The sequence below is a fragment of the Danio aesculapii genome, chromosome 15, assembly GCF_903798145.1.
Source record: "Danio aesculapii chromosome 15, fDanAes4.1, whole genome shotgun sequence".
Classification (NCBI taxonomy): domain Eukaryota; kingdom Metazoa; phylum Chordata; class Actinopteri; order Cypriniformes; family Danionidae; genus Danio; species Danio aesculapii.
The window spans coordinates 8,927,719-8,948,560 of NC_079449.1; the positions used below are offsets into that span (position 1 = coordinate 8,927,719).

Consider the following 20,842-nt stretch of genomic DNA (forward strand, 5'->3'; position numbering starts at 1 on the left):
CAAATGTACAATAAAAAAGCACGTGTAGACTAACGCATCCCTGCTTTAAAGTTAAACAAAACACAAATTAGCAAAACACTAGCGAAATGTATGATTCATATTTGTATTCAAAACAATGACATAATTTTCTATAATTGTTTAGTGTCATAAACTGTTTATTCTTTGCTTGAAAACAATGCAGTGTGACAGCTAAACTTAACATTACATAACAATGTAACTACAGTACACGTTTCGTCATTGTTCACAGGATTAGATGCTGGCGCTGTGAGTGCAAAGTGTAATTATTTGGTGTCTCATTTGCCTAAACCACCAAACAGTGCAGAGGCGGACGCGTGAGCGCATAACAGTAGTTTCTCTCTTCAAAAAAACACGCCAGTTTCTGTCTGAACACGGTTCAACAGCATGTAGCGGAAACTTCAACAGAACCGCCTCGGCACGCTATACTTATTCTTTTACAAATCAACGTGAGGATCTGCCTTGAAGAAACTCTGCCTTGAAGTCTGGATAGCAGAAGACACAGATGAAAAAGACAACACTTTGCTGACTGGGAATGAACTCCTCCAACTCATCGTAAGATAACGCTCATCTCTAGCTTGTTCGTTTTAACAGTTTACCATGGTAACCACATTTCCGTTTAGTATTTTGTTTGATAAATGTGACCTGCCAACATAGTTTTATTGTTTGTTTTAGTTCAGTTGCAGCGAATCCTGTCAGAAGTTAGAGTATCTAGATGATATAGCATCTAACTTGTCACAAAAAAATGTGTGAACCTTAGATTTGGCCTTTATTTTAAGTTTAAAGTTTACTTTATCCATTAGCGATACAGTTCCAAGTGATTAGCATATAAAATAAGCTAGTGTGGCTGAAAATAAGAATCAAATCAAAGAAAAAATGACAAAAATAACCAAAGGAGAAACCACATTTCCATTTGCCGCCTTCGGATCTGAGAATTTCCAATGATTGCTGTTTGATTTTAAGTCACCAAAAAGAGACAACCTACTTTTGGATTTTTGAGCTTGCTATATTTGACAAAACCATTTTTGACGGAAGAAACCGCCCTTTAGAAATGTATCATTAAATGAGTCTGAAGATGGATTTGACCGGTCTGTAACGTAAATTTAGGGTACATCAGATGCTTCTCAGGTACTACGGTCTTAAAGGTCTAATTCGCCTTAAAATAAATAAACAAACAAACAATCAAATAAATAAATGAATTATTAAATAAATAACTTTTAGGAATTTCTTTCTTCTATTGAACATAAAACAAGATATTTTGAAGACTCTGCTGAAAAAACTGCTTAAACCAGCCTAAGCTGGTTGGCTGGTTTGAGCTGGTCGACCAGCCTGGTTTTAGAGGCCATTTCCAGGCTGGTTTCCAGCCATTTCCTGTCTGGTCTTAGCTTGTCATGCCGGAAAATGACCAGCTTAAAACAGCTTAACCACCTGGTTTAAGCTGGACATAGCTGGTTTTGACTGGGCTCCCAACCTGGCTAGGCTGGTCAAGATGGTTTTAGCTGGTAATTTTCTAGCCTGACCAGCAAACACCAGGCTAGAAATGGCTGGAAACCAGCCTGGAATGGCCAAAAGCCCTCTAAAACCAGCCTGGTCAACTAGCTAAAACCTGGTTTAAGCTGGATTTTTTACATCAATAGTAGTATCAAAAAAAAATACTTTGGAAATTAATGGCTGTTTTGTTTCCAACATTCTTCATTATATCTTCATAATTTCTTCCTTTGTGTTCAACAGAATAAACTCAAAAAGAGGTTTGGGGCAAGTGGAGGATGAGTAAATGATAACATTTTTTGGCTGAACTACCTCTTTAAGAATAAAAGGATGATTTCACAACCATTTTTGGTTTCTTATTAAACTTTACAGTATTTTTTAAATAACTATTTATTAATACGGTCAGACTCCTTTTATCCAAAGGGGAGGATATGTTCAACCAATTAAAAGCCTTTTATTTTAAGGATGTATTTCTTTATTTTTTTAACAGTGACACCCGGATGTGGTTAGCCTCAGTAGCTGGCTATTTGCATGTATCTTCTTACTATGTTTGTTTTTAGATGAGACAGAGGATAAGAGTCTCGTCCCTACAACTCTTTGTTCGCAGCTTAATTCACAATTCATATCGCTTGTTAAACTTTTTTACTACAGGATTACAGAGATAATAATCCATATACATCATCAAAAATTAATTGCTTATAATTTGATTATTCAGGAGCGACAATTCAGGGAAGCTCAAAACTATGAAAATGCAACCTCCATGTGTTTTATCGAAAATGATCTGGCACAGGCAACACACACACACACCCACACAAACACACACAGAATTCAGTTCGATACCCTTTCAAAAAGCGTAGGCACCTCACCACACGAGAAAGAAAATACCTGCCAGGATGTGCTGCAGGAGGCTTGACAAACCTCAAACTCTTTACTATAAATCAACATAAATATAGTGTAAAAAAGAGCTTTTTGAAAGGTCGGTCGAGATACTGGCGCTATTTCCCTCTAACAAGAGAAACTAGTACTATGATCATGTTTTTAGGGCAGGACAGAGCACCATAACCATAGTCCACTATTTAATAATAACATCATACATACTTTTAAGAGCGAGACATTAACAAAACGTATGATTCATATTTGTATTCAAAACAATGGCTCAGTGGTTTGCCTCACAGCAAGAAGTTCGCTGGTTCGAGTCCTGGCTGGGCCAGTTGGCATTTCTGTGTGGAGTTTGCATGTTTTCCCTGTGTTGGCGTGGGTTTTCCCCACAGTTTAAAGACATTGGGTATTAGTGAATTGAATAAACAAAATTGTCTGTAGTGTACGAGTATGAGTGTGAATGAGTGTGTATGGTTGTTTCCCAATACTGGGTTGTGGCTGGAAGGGCATCCACTGCGTAAAACATATGCTGGAATAGTTGGCGGTTCATTCCGCTGTGGCAACCTCAGATAAATCTGAGACTAAGCTGAAGGAAAATGAATGTTTTGTGTCATAAACTTCTCTACTTTGCCACACTCATTGTGTATCTTTAGAAAACTACTGTTCCCTTTTCTGTTGGGGGTTCCTCAAAGACCTATTTTAGCTCCCTTCTTGATTTCTATTTTTATTAATGGTTAAGGCCTTGCAGTGTACATCTGTATGCAGATGGCACAACTACAGTATCTGTATTGCAGCACTATCTATAAATGAAGCCCTACTAAATTTACAGAATGTTTCATTCATTCACACATACACTATGGCCAATTTTGTTTATTCAATTCACCTATAGCGCATGTCTTTGGATTGTGGGGGAAACTGGAGCACCCGGAGGAAACCCACGCCAACACAGGGAGAACATGCAAACTCCACACAGAAATGCCACCTGACCCAGCCGGGGCTTGAATCAGCGACCTTCTTGCTGTGCGGCGATCGTGCTACCCTCAGAATGTGCTTCATTTGATAATACATTCATTGTTATGGTTGTAGCTGGCATTAACTGTAAAAAAATAAAAAATAAAATATGTGACTTTTAGTCATACTAATTCCAAAACAACAGATTTGGTTATTTCAACATTACACTGTAAAAAAATGTTGGGTTCCCACACAGTTCCTTCATGATGTCCCAACATAAAACAATTAAGTTATCGCCACAAAAACTTAAGAATTGAGTTGTTTCAACTCATTTTAAATAAGTTGTTTAAACAAACAGGAAAAGTATATACTTTTTCATTTAAATATTTAGGTGTAAATAAATAGCACCATTCCAATAAATAAACATTGATCATTTGCTGAAAAAGCTTAAACTAAAACATGTATCGTTTAAAGGGATAGTTCAGCCAAAAATGAAAACTTATTGCGATTCCAAACCTTAAGGAGTTTTTTAATTCTGTTGAACACAAAAGAAGATATTTCGAAGAAAGCTGGAAAATCTGTAATTATTAGGGCTCTGTGATATTGGAAGAAATTATATTGCAATATATTATTTTTTAGCGCTAAATATTGCAATATGAATACTGTTTTACAAGATGATTTGAATAGCTGTATTGGACCGTTTTCTAACAGAATTCAGGTACAGAAATTGAATAATCATAATGCAAAAAGATTATTTTCTTACTTTGTCTCATTTCTAGTCCAAATATCTACAAAAAAAATATCTAGAAAGAAAAATGTTGTTTTGTTTTCACCTCAAAACTTAAAGTTTACCTTAAAACAAGCAACATTATCTTACAAAGGGGAAATTAAATCATATTTTCACTTTGAAAAGTAGATATTTAGACTAGAAACGAAACAAAAATTATAAACTTGTTCGCATAAATCATATAAATAACTAAAACACAATACACCTACAAACCTCATTGTGTCCAAATGTTTTAAACTCTTATGAAATGCACTCTTTTGAAAAGGCCTTAAAAACACATGCAAATGATAAATGTTCACTCTATTATTGTTAAAACTATAATTCAGACTCAACATTGCATATCTTGATATGATGACTTTTGCGGATGCCCATTGCAATATCAATGCTGAATTATATATTGTACGCGCCAACCTGATTTCCCCCAGCACATGTTCCTGTATTAACATCTATGTTGATCCTGGAACAACGATCCAATCAGCCAATCAGAATTAAGGCATATGTTTACCATTTATGTTAAGTTTAGGCTTACGGTTACGGTTACTTCTACATGATTGTTATCCAACTATTATTCCCCTCTGATTTTGGGGATCATTTACAGTTATGGTTGGGTTTAGGGGTATGGAATAGGTATGGATTACATTTTCCAACAAAAATGATCTTCCAGGATCAACATAAATGTTAATCCGGGATCGCATCATACTTGGCAAAATCATGGCATGCATATTGTGCAGCCCTGTTGTCTTCCATAGTAGGAAAAACTAATACTATGGTCAGTTGTTACAGGTTTCCAGCATTTTTCTAAAAATTTTCAGAATTTTCTGTTAAGCAGAAGAAAGAAGGCCAGAGGAATGAACCGTCTTAATTTTTTAGAAAGGAAATTGGGCTGCGTTGCATTTCGTTTGTGGTGCAGATTCATATATACATTGCTTTCTACTGATCTCTATATCAAAAGAGGAAATTAGGTACTGTAAGTTGCCTTTATGTATCTCAAATCATTTAATCTCCTACAAAAATAGTTACTACATCACGTGCACAAAACCTCACGTGTGCTATGTAAGCAGCGCTGATAATTTTACACCCCTTGTTTCCTGTATTGAATTCTATAACAACACGTCTAAATATATAAGACAGACCTACAGTTATTGTTTATTGGAAGGACCGTCAACACCATATAAAATATAAAACACCATTGCCCAATCATTTCTGTTCATAAAAGCCATAACAATAATATCTGATGGGGACTAATAATGGATGCCGTGTGGGTCCATAATTAATTCATGATGTCTGCTGCTGCATATTTAGGCAGAAGGTGTTGGTTTTGGATCAGGTTTTGGCATGTTTGTATAAGGGAAATATGATAACAATGATGACTTTAATTATAAACAGCAAATAGATTGCAACACCTTTGTAAGTTATATTTATAGTACAAATGTTTGCACCACGAGTAAATAGCAGCAAGAAACATATTGCGCATAGTGTGAACAGGTGTAATGTGATACTTCGCAGTCTTGCAAATGAGGGTCTCATTTGTGGGGGTTTAGTTTAGTACAATGTCTTCAACAGGGGCGGATTTAACCAATAAGCTCCCGGAAATTTGGGGAAATACCTAGAAGTATAAATTATGTCTATCAATTATATATAAAACATTGTATTCTCTCAGATTTAGTAGAGTCGAGGGTCTAATAAATAAAAGCGTATCATAATTATTACGTCTGCACAAATTTGTCCCCCACCCCCTAATAATGGAGCAGTTCTGTATCAAATCAGGTGAAGATTTAGTTTTAAAAATGAAACTATTTATTTATTTATTATTTTTAGTTGTTTTTGTTTTGGGTTAAAAAGATGTAGAAAAGAAGATTGAGTTATGTAAGAAAAAGTAAGCAAACAAACCAATAAATAAATACAAAGAGGGTACACTAGGACTTTGGGCACCATAGCTGAAATTGATTAGGACCCGCAAATCACTAAATCCGCCCCTGCATTACAAGTTGTGCCAGTATGTATTAATATTACTTGTCTAAGTAACAAGGAAACGCATCACTTTTAAAAAATAAGTAATAATATTTGAGTTACATTTTTGAAAAAGTAATCATAACTCTAAAATGTGATGTAATCATTTAAATAATGTGCACGCTTTCGGTTTCACTTTCACTGCTGAGTGTGGTTCATGTCATGGCTGCCGTCACAAAAAAAATAGAATGAAATCATAGCCTACTTTCAGCACGGCTCCCAAACGATGACTATGTGCAACGAACTGAACAATATATACAACTTTATTCTGAACTTCAAAATTCAATTGGCTGAATTGTAGAGATGCTGGATTAAGATCGTGTGGAGGGTGGAATCGAGCTCACAATCTTTTTCCAGATTAATTGTGCAGCCCTATACTGATTGTTGACACACATCAAACCTGTATTTCTGACTGAGTTCCTGGAAAATAATAGTAGAAGTTAGGCGGATTGTTTGCACATGTCTTAAAAGCAGAAAGTGGAGCATACTTTGGATGTAATTTATTTAATAAAGCAGGTTACATGTTATAACATATTTCATAAGCAGTGAAATTGAAAAAATCATCATTCCTGCGGGGAGTTTATGTTTATGTTGAAACGTTTGTGAATCACCTATAGACCATTTCAATACAGTATAATGCCATTGGCCCATGATCATTTCCTGCTTGTTGTCAAGCTATTTTAATAACTGAAACAAGAGGCAATTCAATCATATCTCAAAGTTAAAACAGCTATCATAACATTTTTTATCAATATGTGGACCTTTTATGATTCTCAGAAGCTATGGAAATTTAAAATGAAAACCGGAAATACATTAGGGCCAATGTTATTGTTTACATTCTTCAAAATAGTCTGTACACTTTAAATTAAAGATGCCAGAAAGAATCAAAAAAGGCATTTATATTTATTTTTACAATGTTGCCATTGAATAATTGCTTTTTACTTCCACAAAGAACCATTAAATGACTTAAGTTGACATAAGTTCTTCACAGGACCATTTTATATTGTGAAAAACATTTTCAAAATCTAAAGAGTCTTTTATGGAATGAAAAAGTTTGGAAATGGTTTCTGGTTCTGTTGGCATTTCTGTGTGGAGTTTCCATGTTCACCCTGTGTTGGCGTGGGTTTCCTCCGGTTTCCCCCACAGTCCAAAGACATGCGCTGTAGGTGAATTAAATAAACTAAATTGGCCGTAGTGTATGTGTCTGAATGAGTGTGTATGGATGTTTTCCAGTGCTGGGTTGCAGCTGGAAGGGCATCCGCTGTGTAAAACATATACTGAATAAGTTGGCGGTTCATTCTGCTGTGGCCACCCCTGATTAATAAAGGGACTGAGCTGGCAAAAATGAATGAGTTTGGTTTATTTGGATATTTATATGAAATAGATTTGAATGATTCTTTATGAAACCGTTAATCTCAGTAAAGAACCTTCAGTGTTGTTCATTACAAGGTCAGGATAAGTTATATATCACACTTAAGCAATATTATTGTCACAAAGGTGCTTCACAATGAAATAATAAAAAGGATGACAGTCATACAAACAAAAAGATTAAATCAATAAACCATCATTTAACTCATTAAAATTAAAATATATATAAAAAAATGGGCTGAAAAAGTATGAATGCCTGTTTCTGCCACTAAATAAAAAATTATGAAATTATATTCTCAGAATTGCAGAATCCAAATTCTCAATTCTGACCTTTCTTTCTCAGAATTGTGAAAGAAACACTTGCAGCTCTGAGAAATAGTCCCAATTGCATCATGTAAACTCAGGGTGCCACGATGGCCTCACAGCAAGACGATTGCTGGTTCCCGGCTGGGTCAGTTGGCATTTCTGTGTGGAGTTTGCATGTTCTCCCCGTGTTTGCGTGGGTTTCCTCTAGGTGCTTCGGTTTCCCCCACTGTCCAAAGACATGCGCTATAAGTGAATTGGATGAACAAAATTGGCCAGAGTGTATGAGTGCATGTGTGAATGTTAGAGTGTATGGGTGTTTCCCAGAACTGAGTTGCGGCTGGAAGGGCATCCGCTGCATAAAACATATGCTTGATAAGTTAGCAGTTCATTCCGCTGTGGCGACCCCTGATAAACAAGGGGCTGAGCTGAAGGAAAATGAATGAATGAGACTCTCAATTCAGAGAAATAATGAAATAATGTCAGAATAAAGAGATTAAAGGTTTTAAGTGTGAGTTTTAATGTCAGAGTTAGAATTCTGCTATTATTTAGCAATTCTGAGAAATAAAGTCAAAATTGGAGTCTAAATTGTCTGAATAAAGTTACAATTGCATGATATAAATGTGATGTAAATTGTGAGAAAAGTTGTCAGAATTCTGATATGAAAAGTTGCAGTTGTAAGTTATAACGTCAGAAATCTGATATCTTATATACCACGGTTTTGAGAAAGTTGCAATTATGAGTCAAAAAAGTCTAAACCACATGAAATAAACTCACAGTTCTGAGAAAAAAATTCACGATTTCCTGATATAAACTTGTAATTCTGAAGAAACAAAAAGTCAAAAGATGTGTTTTCAAAGATTAATTAAATGCGAGCAAAGAACGGGATAACCTAACAAGTTTAAGTAGGAAATTCCATGGCTAAAACAAGAAATGGACCGATTAATAGTCTGTCAGATGATTCTCTTACAGTTTTTTTTAATGGACAAACAATAGACTACTCTGAGATGTGAACCGGAGTCAGATCATGCAAGGCTTCAAATGCAAAAGTTAAAACCTTGTAATCGATAATAAGTTTAACTGCAAGCCAATGTAAATATGCTTAAATAGGGGTGGTGTGCTCACTCTTTTTCTTCCCCATTACAAGAACAAGCTGCAGCATTTTGAACAAGATTGTAGACTGGTACTTCAAACCAGTAGAAAAGTAGAACCAGATGAAGAACCAGTAGACTACTCCTAATTACCATTGCACTATTTAATATAGCACATAATCATCGCACTACACTGCACATACCCATTTGTAAATGTATGATATGCGTATATCTATATATCTTTTTTAAATTCCTGTTTATAGCAAGTTTTGGGGTGTTAGTCATCTTCAAACTGTAGTGACATTAGAAATCTGGGTGTCATCTTTGATAAAGCTCTCTTTTTTTAGCCATGTTTGTTGTTTGTACATGCTTTTTCCTTCAGAGGAACATTGCAAAAATCTGAAATATTGTTTCAAAGGAAGAGATGGAGATAGTCTGTGCCCTTCTCTTCACGGTTGGACTATTTTAATGTTCTGTTCACTTGTCTGAACAAATCTTCTATGGAGCGATTGCAAGTTGCAAGCTTTTAACCAACGCCACAAGGTCGCACATTAAGTCGCACATGTGCTAAGACACTTCATTGCCTTCCTATTGAGTAGATTTTAAGATTCTGGTAATTACATATAGAGCTTTGCAAGGTCAGTCCCCCCTTTATCATCAAGATCTTTTACATGGTCACTCCTGTGGCCGATCTCTGAGGTCTTCTGGCAAAGACCTTTTATCCATTCCCAGAACATGTCTTAAGACTAAAAGTGACTGTGCCTTCTGTGTTGTGACCCCAAGGCTCTGGAACTGTCTCCCTCTAGCACTGAGATCTCTGGGATCAATTGAACTTTTAAAAACATTGAAAGACACATCTTTTTGGTCAAGCTGGTTTTACATTGGTGTTTCTGTCCTTGGATTTTTAACTTGATTCAATATGTTTTCTTTCATAGATTTTTTTTCTTTTTCTTTTGTTTGTTTTCCAGGTTTTTTTTTTATTGTAAAGCACTCTCATACACCCGGTGCAATAAGGTGCAAGACGTGTATGGCACGATTTGTTGCTCTTTTCAGACCAGCGCAACCCTAATTTTCATGTTTTGCACCATGTTGTTTCAATAGCAAATCCATTTGCATTACCAAGTGGACTCATGGGCGTGCTGGTCTAAAATAGAGTTGTGTTAAGCCTCATTGTTGGTTCATTGCTATTTTGAAGAACTGAAACAGACTGCACCACTGACCATCTAAAAGCAGCTATGCCTATGTGGGTTCAGATGCTTACACAATGCTTAATACACACAGGATGTACAGCAATACACAAATATCTTTACATATGAAAAAAGTTGAAGGATTAAAATGTTACAAAAATTATTTTCTACATAAATATAAAAACCACTGCCTCAATGCCTTTTTTCAGTTCATTCATGACAATTTGCATTAGTATATTTTTGTTATTATTAGTAGTATTATTTCTTATATGCATATTTATATTTGTTTTAATAAAAACAAGTTTAGATTTGTCTACCTGTTGGGTTTAAGAGATGTGTGCAACACCATATGGGGCATAAGAGCAGGATGTGTATTTAGATATAACTCAATTGTTTGACCACACTTGGTTATTATTGTTCATTTATTTGTTTCGTGAAAATTAGAACTAAATTTAGAAATAGTTTTAAAACAAATCTTTGTGCTTAACAAACAAAATTAAATACATGATGTAGGCTAATGGATGTCTTCAGTGAAGTGAGTACAACACTGTTTCCTTATCCACGAAAGTAAAGGAGTAAAGAGTAAAAGAGAAAGTAAAGAGGCCGAATGGAGGAGGCTTGTTCTTTATCCTCATGCTGCAGATTGTCTGTTTAACTGTTTTCTCGCTAGTGAAGCGTTCAGTTTTTCCACTTACACAGTCCACCATGTAAATAGCAAATGCACCATGGTGCGAAGCAACTAACTCTTCAAAGAGATGAGAGAGGAGCCTCTGATTGGTTTAATGCACGTTATGCTCAAAACACACCCATAACGCATTAAGAGAATAAGAACAACCCTCCTGGACCATGCACCAGGACGCAGAGTATATATTTCCATCCTTAAAATAGCACAAGTGGATTCGTACACGCACTGAATTCTTTTGTGCCATGCACTTTAGACTTTGCGCTTAGATTATTCAAATAAGCCCAATGTCTGTGAAAGGTGCTAAATAAATCTTTACTTACTTATGTTGTTCATATCTATTTGCATATACCTGATTATTAATAGCAACCTGCACACAGTATGTTCATTTATTTGTAAATCTCTTATTATTATTATAGGTTATACAATTTGTATATTAAGTTCATAGTACATCTATTTGTAAATATTACCCATAGTTCTCTATATTTGCACTTATAACCTATACATACCGTTGAAATAAAGTTAATAAATTGAATCTAATCTAATCTACTTCAACCCTAATATTTCTGCCCCTCTTTCTGTTTCTCTCTCTTTCCAGGACAGACTGTGAATGGGTTTGCTGGTTCCAGAGGTGTGTGTATGTGCCCATTCTGGTCTTTGGCATCCCTTTAATCCTGGGCTCTCTGTGGCAGCTGCTGTTTCGCGTTCGACGCTGGAGTGAATCCACCGTTTACCTTATCAACCTGATCATCAATGACAGCCTGCTGATGCTGTCCTTGCCCTTTAAAATACATGCATACAAGAAGGTATGGACACTCGGGCGAACCTTCTGCTCCCTGCTGGAGAGCCTGCTCTACGTCAACATCTACGGCAGCATATTATTGAGTGTGTGCATTGCTGTCGACCGCTATATCGCTCTACAGTTTCCATTCATTGCCTTGCGATTGCGATCTCCACGCAAGTCGGTGATCGTGTGCCTAATTCTGTGGATATTAGTATTTGCATGCAGCACTCCCATCTACAAACTTCATGATGACCCTGTCAATAAAACCGACAAAGTTTACTGTTTCCAGCAGTTCTCCAATAAAACCTGGTCAAAGAGTTGGATCGTGGTTTCGATGGAGACTGTGTTTTGCAGCAGTACAATAGTGATGGTGTTCTGCTCGGTGCGAGTTGTGCAGATTTTACACAGTATGAGAGCACGAAACCCTGGCGATGCTAAACTGCGCAGTAATAAGAGCTTAAAAATCGTGCTCAGCAACCTGGGGGTCTTTCTTGCATGCTTCATTCCATATCACATAGCGGCTCTCATATACTTCCATGCCAAGACGAACAAATGGAATGAAGAAACCATCAGTCACCTGCGCTACTTTGTTCACGTCAGCATATGCATTAGCAATGTGAACATCCTGGCAGACGGAGCGTGTTACTACTTCATCCTTAAAGAGAACCTGGAGTGTGCGCAGAAAGAGAGGAGAATGGCGATACACGTCAGAGAGACGCGCATACGGGGGGGATCAAGGAGTCTTACGTTTGGAGAAAACCATAATGGCTCTTCTGTAAGCAGTGAAAAGATGGAGATATGTGTGGATACTGGTTTTACATAAGGATCTACATAAACACTCAGGGAAAAGATGGAGATATGTGTGGATACTGGTTTAAAATTAGGATCTACACAAACACTCAGGGAAAAGATGGAGATACAGCGAGGAAAAAAAGTACTGAACATGTCATGTTTGTTTTGCTGGGAATAATATTTCTAAAGGAGCTGTTGACATGGAATTGAACCAGATTTTGGGTGAAAACCCAAACAACACAAACACAAAGAAAACAAAACAAAAAATTGTGAAAAATTAGTTATGTGTAATATCAACGAAATTACACACGTACTGAACTACTAAAGTGTATTTAATACTTTATATAAAAGACTTCAACAGAGTGTCAAAATCTTGAGGGTTTTGTGGGCCTCGTCAATCAAATTTGAGCTTAATTTTGTTTTCTCCATTGGATTCAGGTCAGGAGATTGGCTGGGCCATTCTACAGCTTGATTTTCTTTCTCCGAAAGCATTTGAGAGTTTCCTTGGCTGTGTTTTGGATCTTTGTCTTGCTGAAATAATTTAATCTTCATCATCCTGCTAATGTAGTTAAAGCTGAACTGAAGCAGCTAATATTTATTTACAATGACAACAGGCAGAGGGTTGCTGAAGAACTACTGAGAGATTTCAGCTGCTGTCTGGGCTTTCACTGCCTTTCTACACCTCCCTTTAATCATGTGTTCAATACTTTTTCCCTGCGTCATTTTATTTTATTATTAATAACTTAATTTGTGAACTAATTGTTTTTGTTTTCTTTGCATATATGGATTTCTTTGGTTGTCACTAACATCGGGGAAAATTTCAAGTCAACAGCACCTTTAGAAATATGTTTTCTGAGAAAAATGGTGACGTGTTGAATACTTATTTTTCCCGCTGTATGCGTGGATACTGGTTTTATGTAAGAATCTACACAAACACTCAGGGAAAATATGGAGATGTGTACAGATACTGGTTGTACTTAGTGATCTATATTAGGGTTGGGCGATGTCCCAGCATTGGCTCAGCATTGTGATGTGTATTGCCGATTGACGATGGCATCGTCTATCGACCCAACCCTAATCTATATAAACACTCAGGGACATTAGAAGGATCATGGGATGAATAATCCTACACTGTAAAAAATATCCATTAATTAACAGTTTCCGTATTATCTGTTTATTTATGGTTTTGAATTGCATTATGGGAGTTTTATCTCTGATCTTTTGACTTTTAATGTTGAAAATTAAACTGCAATTTTAACAGGATGAATTTCATTGACATTTTAGTACTTTGAGATAATATGATGTGTAGTAAATGATATATAGGGATAAAAGTCTGTAAAAAAACAGAATATCTACTGGCAGCTTATTACCAGGTTTTTGTACCGTCATTTACAACATCAACCCAGACGAAAAATCACTTCGAATTATTAAAAATGTCAATAAAAGTCAATTTTTCAAACTTCTCAACATCAACAGATTTGGAGGAAAGATCAATGTCTTATAATGCAATTCAAAAGCATAAAGTAAATGATAAAAAAATGACAAAATACAAAAAACTGCCAATTTACAGATACATTTTACAGTGAAAGAGCAAAAATATACAGGAGGTCACGTGGAGATGCTCATTTTAGACGAATGTATGCAAATGATTGGGATGTTTATATGCGAAGAGCGCTGCTTGTCACAGATGAATGTTTCAGTTCCCTTTGCACTTGAGCTTTATGATAACTTTTTATAAGTCAAAGAAACGGCACAGTGCCAGATATACTCCAAACATCAAAAACCTTTGTTGATGCCTCTGAGACCACAAAACAGTGCAACAGTGCAAAAAGCTGTGAATGTGCAAATGTTCAAACTAAAAGCTCTTCCTCAGTGCACCTGCACCCTAAACATTCAAGGAAACCCCCATAGACATGCAAATATATCTATGCAAGGTGCAACAGTCCCTATACAGACACCTACATACAAAATAGTAAAAAAGAAAATATATACATTGCATTCATGATTATATTCAGAAAATCTACACTGTAAAACTCAAAAACTCCAAAGAAATCAAGGTAATTCAAACCATTTGAGGAAACCGATTAAGTTCAAAAGCTAATCCTAATGAGTGCCGTGAACTTAATCCGTTTGTGTAAGAGAAGCAATTTGAGCACAGTAAAACCCAATAAAAAAGAGAACTCAAACCAACTGAGTACTGCAAAACCCAATGAGTTAAGGCAACTCAAACCGTTTGAAGAAATCGATTGCTACAAACCATTTGAGTTTAAAAAAGTAATCTAATTTAAGTTGAAGTAATGAGGTATTTAATTAACTCATTGTTCACCCAAACATTTAAATCCTCTCACCAAGACTTTTCAGTCTCAAGTTCATTTCTTCCATCTGTTCATCACAAAAGATGACATTTTCATTCTGGCTAACCGGACATTTGAAGCTACCCAATGACTCACTTTATTTATTTTCCTATTTTGGAAATCAACTGGTACCATAAACTATTTGGTTACAAAGTTTCTTCAAATTATATGTTTGTATTAAACAGAAGAAAGGTTTGGAACAAAATGTTGTTGAGCAAATGTTATGTAATTGATTTTTTTTTTTTAGTAAACTCCCTTTATCAATTTTTGATATCCCAAAACACAAAGTTAATGTTTTAAAGCTCGTATAAGCCATGATTGACAACACTATTTGATGTACAATTAACAAACCTCCTTCGAAAACTAAGGAGATTTCCGTGGTGTATTCCAGAAAGCAGGTTATGTGACAGATCCAGATAAGTTTAAGGATATCTAAGCGAATAACCCAAGCTTTCAGGCCCAAAAAGTGAGATAACTTTCAGGGTATGGCAGTGTTTCTCAGTCCCAGTCCTCGCGCCCCACAGCTCTGCACATTTCGAATGTTTCTCTTTTTACATCAGACATTTGTTCTAATTCATCAATGATAGGATATTCCACCACGATTTTAGTTTGCATAAACAGTTGAAGTCAGAATTATTAGCCCCCCTGTTTATTTTTTTCCCCAATTTCTGTTTAATGTAGAGAAGATTTTTTTTTTTCAACACATTTCTAAACATAATAGCTTTAATAACTTATATACTGTACAGCCCTGCATTTGAGCCCGAGGGCCAGGCTTTGGATCAATTTTCACATTATAGCTAGCACGCATATTGGGCTTCAGGCCTGCTGTAGAAAAAAAAATTCCAAAAAATTTTCATTAGATCTAATGCGTGCGGCACGGAAGTGCCAGTGGTGCCTTGCGCAAAGAGATTTCCAGCAACGTACAATGTAGAACATAAAGAATTTAAATTTGTAAAAAACGCAAGAGGAAAGGCAAACTTCTGGTCAACTTTTGAGGCAACTGGTTATGCACAATGGACATCTTTAAATTGATTAAACTCACTGTGGATCACATACCGCTTGGATTTCGATGTAATTTGAAAAACAAAATCCTATATTTAAAAAAACAAACCAAAAAAACTCCAAACATTTCTCTAAATTACATATATATTCTAACTAACTACATATGTAATAACTAGGGCCAGACGGAATCTGCGGACATTTTTTGCTATTTCTGCACAGAATTGTGTTAAAAATCTGCAGATTTATGTGGAATTATTTTGGGAGTATCATAACTAAAACCATAATATATTAAATAAAAAGTAGTACCTTTTTAACTTTTATTTATTATTTAAAATGCAAATCAATTAGATCCACTTTACTTGGTCAGTCTCTCATATAATATCGCTACTAAAAGACAGAAAATATTACTTTGCTCTATTGTAAATAATTCATATGAATATTTTCATATTATTCAATAATACTACTGAAATTCTTTTAAAAACTGAATAAATATACATTTTACACGAGTAAATATACAGAATCAATGACGGGCTAAAAATCTGCGAAATTCTGTGCGCGCAGATTCCGTGTGGACCTAGTAATATATATATATATATATATATATATATATATATATATATATATATATATATATATATATATATATACACACACACATATATATATATATATATATAGTGCTTAAATTTAAGGCCCGTGCAGGGGTCTAAACTCATTTCTATTTCGTTTATCTTAATCATAATGACAGTACACAATATTTTACCAGATATTTTTCAAGATACTAGTTTTCAGCCTAAAGTGCAATTTAATGGTTTAACTAGGTTAACTAGGCAGGTTATGATAATTAAGCAAGTTATTGTAAATCGATGGTTTGTTCTGTAAACAATTAAAAACAAATGTTGCTTAAGGGGACTAATAATACTGACCTTAAAATGGTTTAAAAAAAACATTAAAAACAGCTTTTATTCTAGCTGAAATAAAACAAATAGGACTTTCTCCAGAAAAAAAAATATTATCGGAAATACTGTGAAAAATTCCTTACTCTGTTAAACATTATTTGGGAAATAAAAAAATAAAAATAAAAAAAACATTCACAGGAGGGTGAAAAAATTTGACCTTGACTGTATGTTTCATACAAATAGCATTTTAGTGTATGAAATGTGAATTTATATTGTATTTATTTACAGAGGTATATTATGACACACTTCATGCTTCTCTAGCAAGAAGACGCTGCAGAAAATTAAATTGTGTTGATCCATAAATGAAGGTTTCAATGTAAAATAAAGAAAGTGAAACAATGAGGGTGAGTCAGTTATAACAAAGTTCATGCATAAAGCTCTTTTTACAAGCCGGTCATCCAAATTAAGTGTGTTTAAATAAGAGAGACATGCAATATATGCAGATCGGTGAGGCATGAGGACCGGGCTTAAGAAATGCTGTGTAATGATAACTTATAAGAAGAAAGAAGAAGTGTAGCATGCTGCTTTATGTTGTCGGTGTCCATGGTGGCTCGTGGTTTCAGTGTTATGTTGATAATGTATTTGTGTTCACAGTTAACATACCCAGAGTTGACTAAACTAGGGCAACGTCCACACTGCAGCCAAATGTGGCCCCAATCTGATTTTTTTTTTGCCCACATCTGACTCAGATGAAGACAGTGTGAACAGCCCAAACCGCATGGAATCTGGTGTTTTTAGGTCAGATCTGTGCCACTTTCATATGTAGTCTTAAATCAGACACAGATCTGATGTTTTGCAATGCGACCGCAGTGTGAACGGTTATGTCGGATTTCATGTGACTTACATAATCTTTGAGCGACATGCGTCATCATTCTGTGCTGCAAACATCATCTACTCCTCAGCATCACAGTAGAATGGCACACATGGCAATTACTTTACCACAGAAAGTTGGTTGTTCATTTTGAAAAAGATTTTGATGGCAAAACTGGTGCTTGTCAACGATTGGGGCACGGGTTAATCGCGAAGCTGAAGAGCGTCGTGCGTGTTGCGGATGGATCCGTGAGCAAAGGAGGGAGAACTTTCTCTCAGAGAGAAAAAAAAGCAGGTGCTCGAGCACCCAAACCCCCCTTCTATACGTGTCTGCTGTTTATAACGAAGTAAATTAAATGCAAACGGAGATAAAACAACTCCGCCTTCACAGATCAGCCTGCGGCTGCTCATTAACCCTTGATGACCGTACACCGGTGGTCAGAAAGACGCATGCCGCGCTTGTCTTAAATCACAAATGATCAGTGTTTTCAATCACAAGTGGCTTATTTTAGATTTCAAATGCCGAAATACACATCAGTAGTAGCAGAACAATAATTTACAGTTCATGAAATACACCACGGTTGTCTGTGAAAAGGACAATAATCATATAAGCATGATCTGACAACTTGCTTACTTCATACAGTATCACGTGTGCATAATTAGACATTTTGTGCTCTCCGTAATGCACTTGTGCACATGCGGGTCAGTTTAGGACCATGATCTGTTCACACTGCAAATCTGATATTGGCCACATTTATAAGGGCAGTGTGAACAGCCATTCAAAAAAATCAGATCAACTAAGCCTGGCAGTGTGAACGCCTTACTCTAGGACCAGTTATGGGACTGACATACATACCGGTCAAAAGTTTGGGGTCAGCAGGATTTTTAAATGTCTTAAAATTTGCTTCTCCTGATCACCAGGGCTACAATTGTTTAATCAAAACTACAGAACAAATTGTATTATAAAATAACCGTTTAAAAATAGTTTATAATTTAATTTAATTATTTATTACAGTGATTTTAAAGATGGATTTTCAGCTTCATTACTCTAGTCTTCTGAGTCACATGATCCTTCAGAAATCACTCTATTATTATTATTATTATTATTATTATTATTATTATTATTTATGGTGATAATAATAAAAGCAATAATGACTGAAGAAATAATTTAATCTGAAACCACTTACAATAAGTAATTTAATAAATAAGTATTTAATTATTCATTTATTTTTTGACTTTTAATAAATGCTGCCTTGATGAAAAGAATAATTTTCTTTAAATGATTAAATAAAATTATTAATAATTAAAAAAAAAAAACTGACCCCAAACTTTTGACCGGTAGTGTACCTCGAGTAAACAGGTTTAGGGTTAAACTTGGTCTCCTCAGGTCACATTTTACCACAAATCACACAAAACAAAAAATGTAACATCAGTTTTCATTACCATAATGCAAAATAAATCTAATTTACATTTGTTTAGCACTGAAACGACTAATAATTAGAAAAATAAAAGTATTTATGTATCAAAAAACTGCCTTTACAAATCTGAATTCATGTAAAAAAACATACAGCATATTTATATTAATACAGAATAGTTAATAAAATCAAACAGTTGCTACAGTAATGATAAATAATAATGCAAGAATATAGAATTATGAAAATATTCATTGCAGTAATGAGAACTAGAAGAACAAAATCTAATGTTATATTAAATTTTGTTGATGCAAAATATGATTTATTTTTAAATGATTTAAAATGGATCTATTATGCCCCTTTTTACAAGACGTAAAATAGGTCTCTGATATCCCAAGAGTATGTATGTGAAGTTTCAGCTGGAAATACCACACAAATAATGTTTTATAACTCTTTGAAACTGCCCCCTTTAGGCTTCGATCCAAATCGTGCCGTCTTGATGACTGTCGCTTTAAATTCAAATGAGATTGTGCACCCAGCCAGAAGGCGAAGCTACAAACGCATGCACCTCCGAGAGATCGTCACAAATGGGCGGGGCTTTCCCCCTCTGATGACACGTATAAAGGGAGAATGTCAAACTGCAGACTGTTTTTATCAAGTGTGATTATAAAAAAGATATAATTAATTTTTACCATTATAGGCTGGTTAAATTCACACACAATTATCACACAACTGTATTTAAATCCCTTATAAAAGTGATTTTTGCACAATAGCTCCCCTTTAAATCAAGGACAGTCCCGGTGCATCTGTTTTCTTGATTTTTATAAACTGTTATATTCCTCTAATCACCACCAGAGGTCAGCCTTTTACTTATAGTCTTTCTATTGCGGTAATGAAAGCTGGTCAGCCTACTTAGAGGTTTATGGGTCATAGAGATGGTTCAGTAACTGTGTTCAAGTTCAAGTAATTATTAACTCTGTTAACTTTGTGATCCTTCCATAGAATCAAGCTGAATTAGATGTCAAAGGTTCCTGCTGAAGCAAATGTCATTAACAGGGGAGTGACTAGTTTTATAGCAGGGAAGTCAGTGTGACAGAACGCTACATTTCATTTCAGGCTTTTAATGTCAAATCTGAACTATGAGTGAAAATGTGTTGGTTGTGCACCAGATAAGTGGGACTTATAAGTATAATTATGTGTATACTTAAAAATATAATGCTACTTACTCCAAGAAGTGCTAAAACAGAAGAACTTTTAGAAATGATGAGTATTTTTGCTGTAGCTACAGTTTAGCTATGCTCCTCTCGCAGCACTGCAGTTGTACTTCTGATGATCTACTCGTTTTGATATTCATGTTATTTATTATAATAAAGTGTGTGCATTGTTTACGGCATGTTCGCTTAAGCTTCTTTTCTCAGGTTGATTTTTAGTGCACAATGAACTTGACTGAATAAACCACAACACCGCCACTGTGGTTATATGATACACATGACAAACGCTCTCTCAGACAAACGTGTTTTTGTCTCAGTGGTTTTGTATGGACACATTTAACTTTGAACTGTGTGCAGTCTTGTACATCATGTTGTCATGCCAGAGATTCATATTTATTCATCTCCAGTGTGTTACTGATCTATTTAAGAGCAATTCCAGCGTTATGGATGTGACATTAGCAGGAAAAACTTACAATATAAATTCACATAGAAAGTATTCACATTATTCTTTGCTGACGAGTGGGCGCAGCCATTTGAATCTTTTTGGCTCGAGACTTCCGGTCTCATTCACTTCCATTCAATTTTAGTCGTTAAAAACTGCTCGTTACGCTGCTTGATGTTGCAAACTGATATTTTCTTATTATATTATTCTACTTGGTCTGTATAGTAATGTAAACATTTGTTTGTAGAGCAAGTAGTTTGACTACACACACACACACACACACACACACACACACACACACACACACACACACAC

The 20,842-nt window shown here is 35.4% G+C and overlaps 1 protein-coding gene across 1 annotated transcript; it reads left to right on the forward strand.

The window, feature by feature from the left end:
• Positions 1 to 451: 451 nt before the first annotated feature.
• On the forward strand, positions 452 to 13,427 carry gpr55a (G protein-coupled receptor 55a). The gene is made up of 2 exons (XM_056474213.1): positions 452 to 570; positions 11,360 to 13,427. The coding sequence occupies exons 1-2, from the start codon at positions 551 to 553 to the stop codon at positions 12,366 to 12,368; spliced, it is 1,029 nt and encodes a 342-aa protein (XP_056330188.1). The 5' UTR covers positions 452 to 550; the 3' UTR covers positions 12,369 to 13,427.
• Positions 13,428 to 20,842: the final 7,415 nt, after the last annotated feature.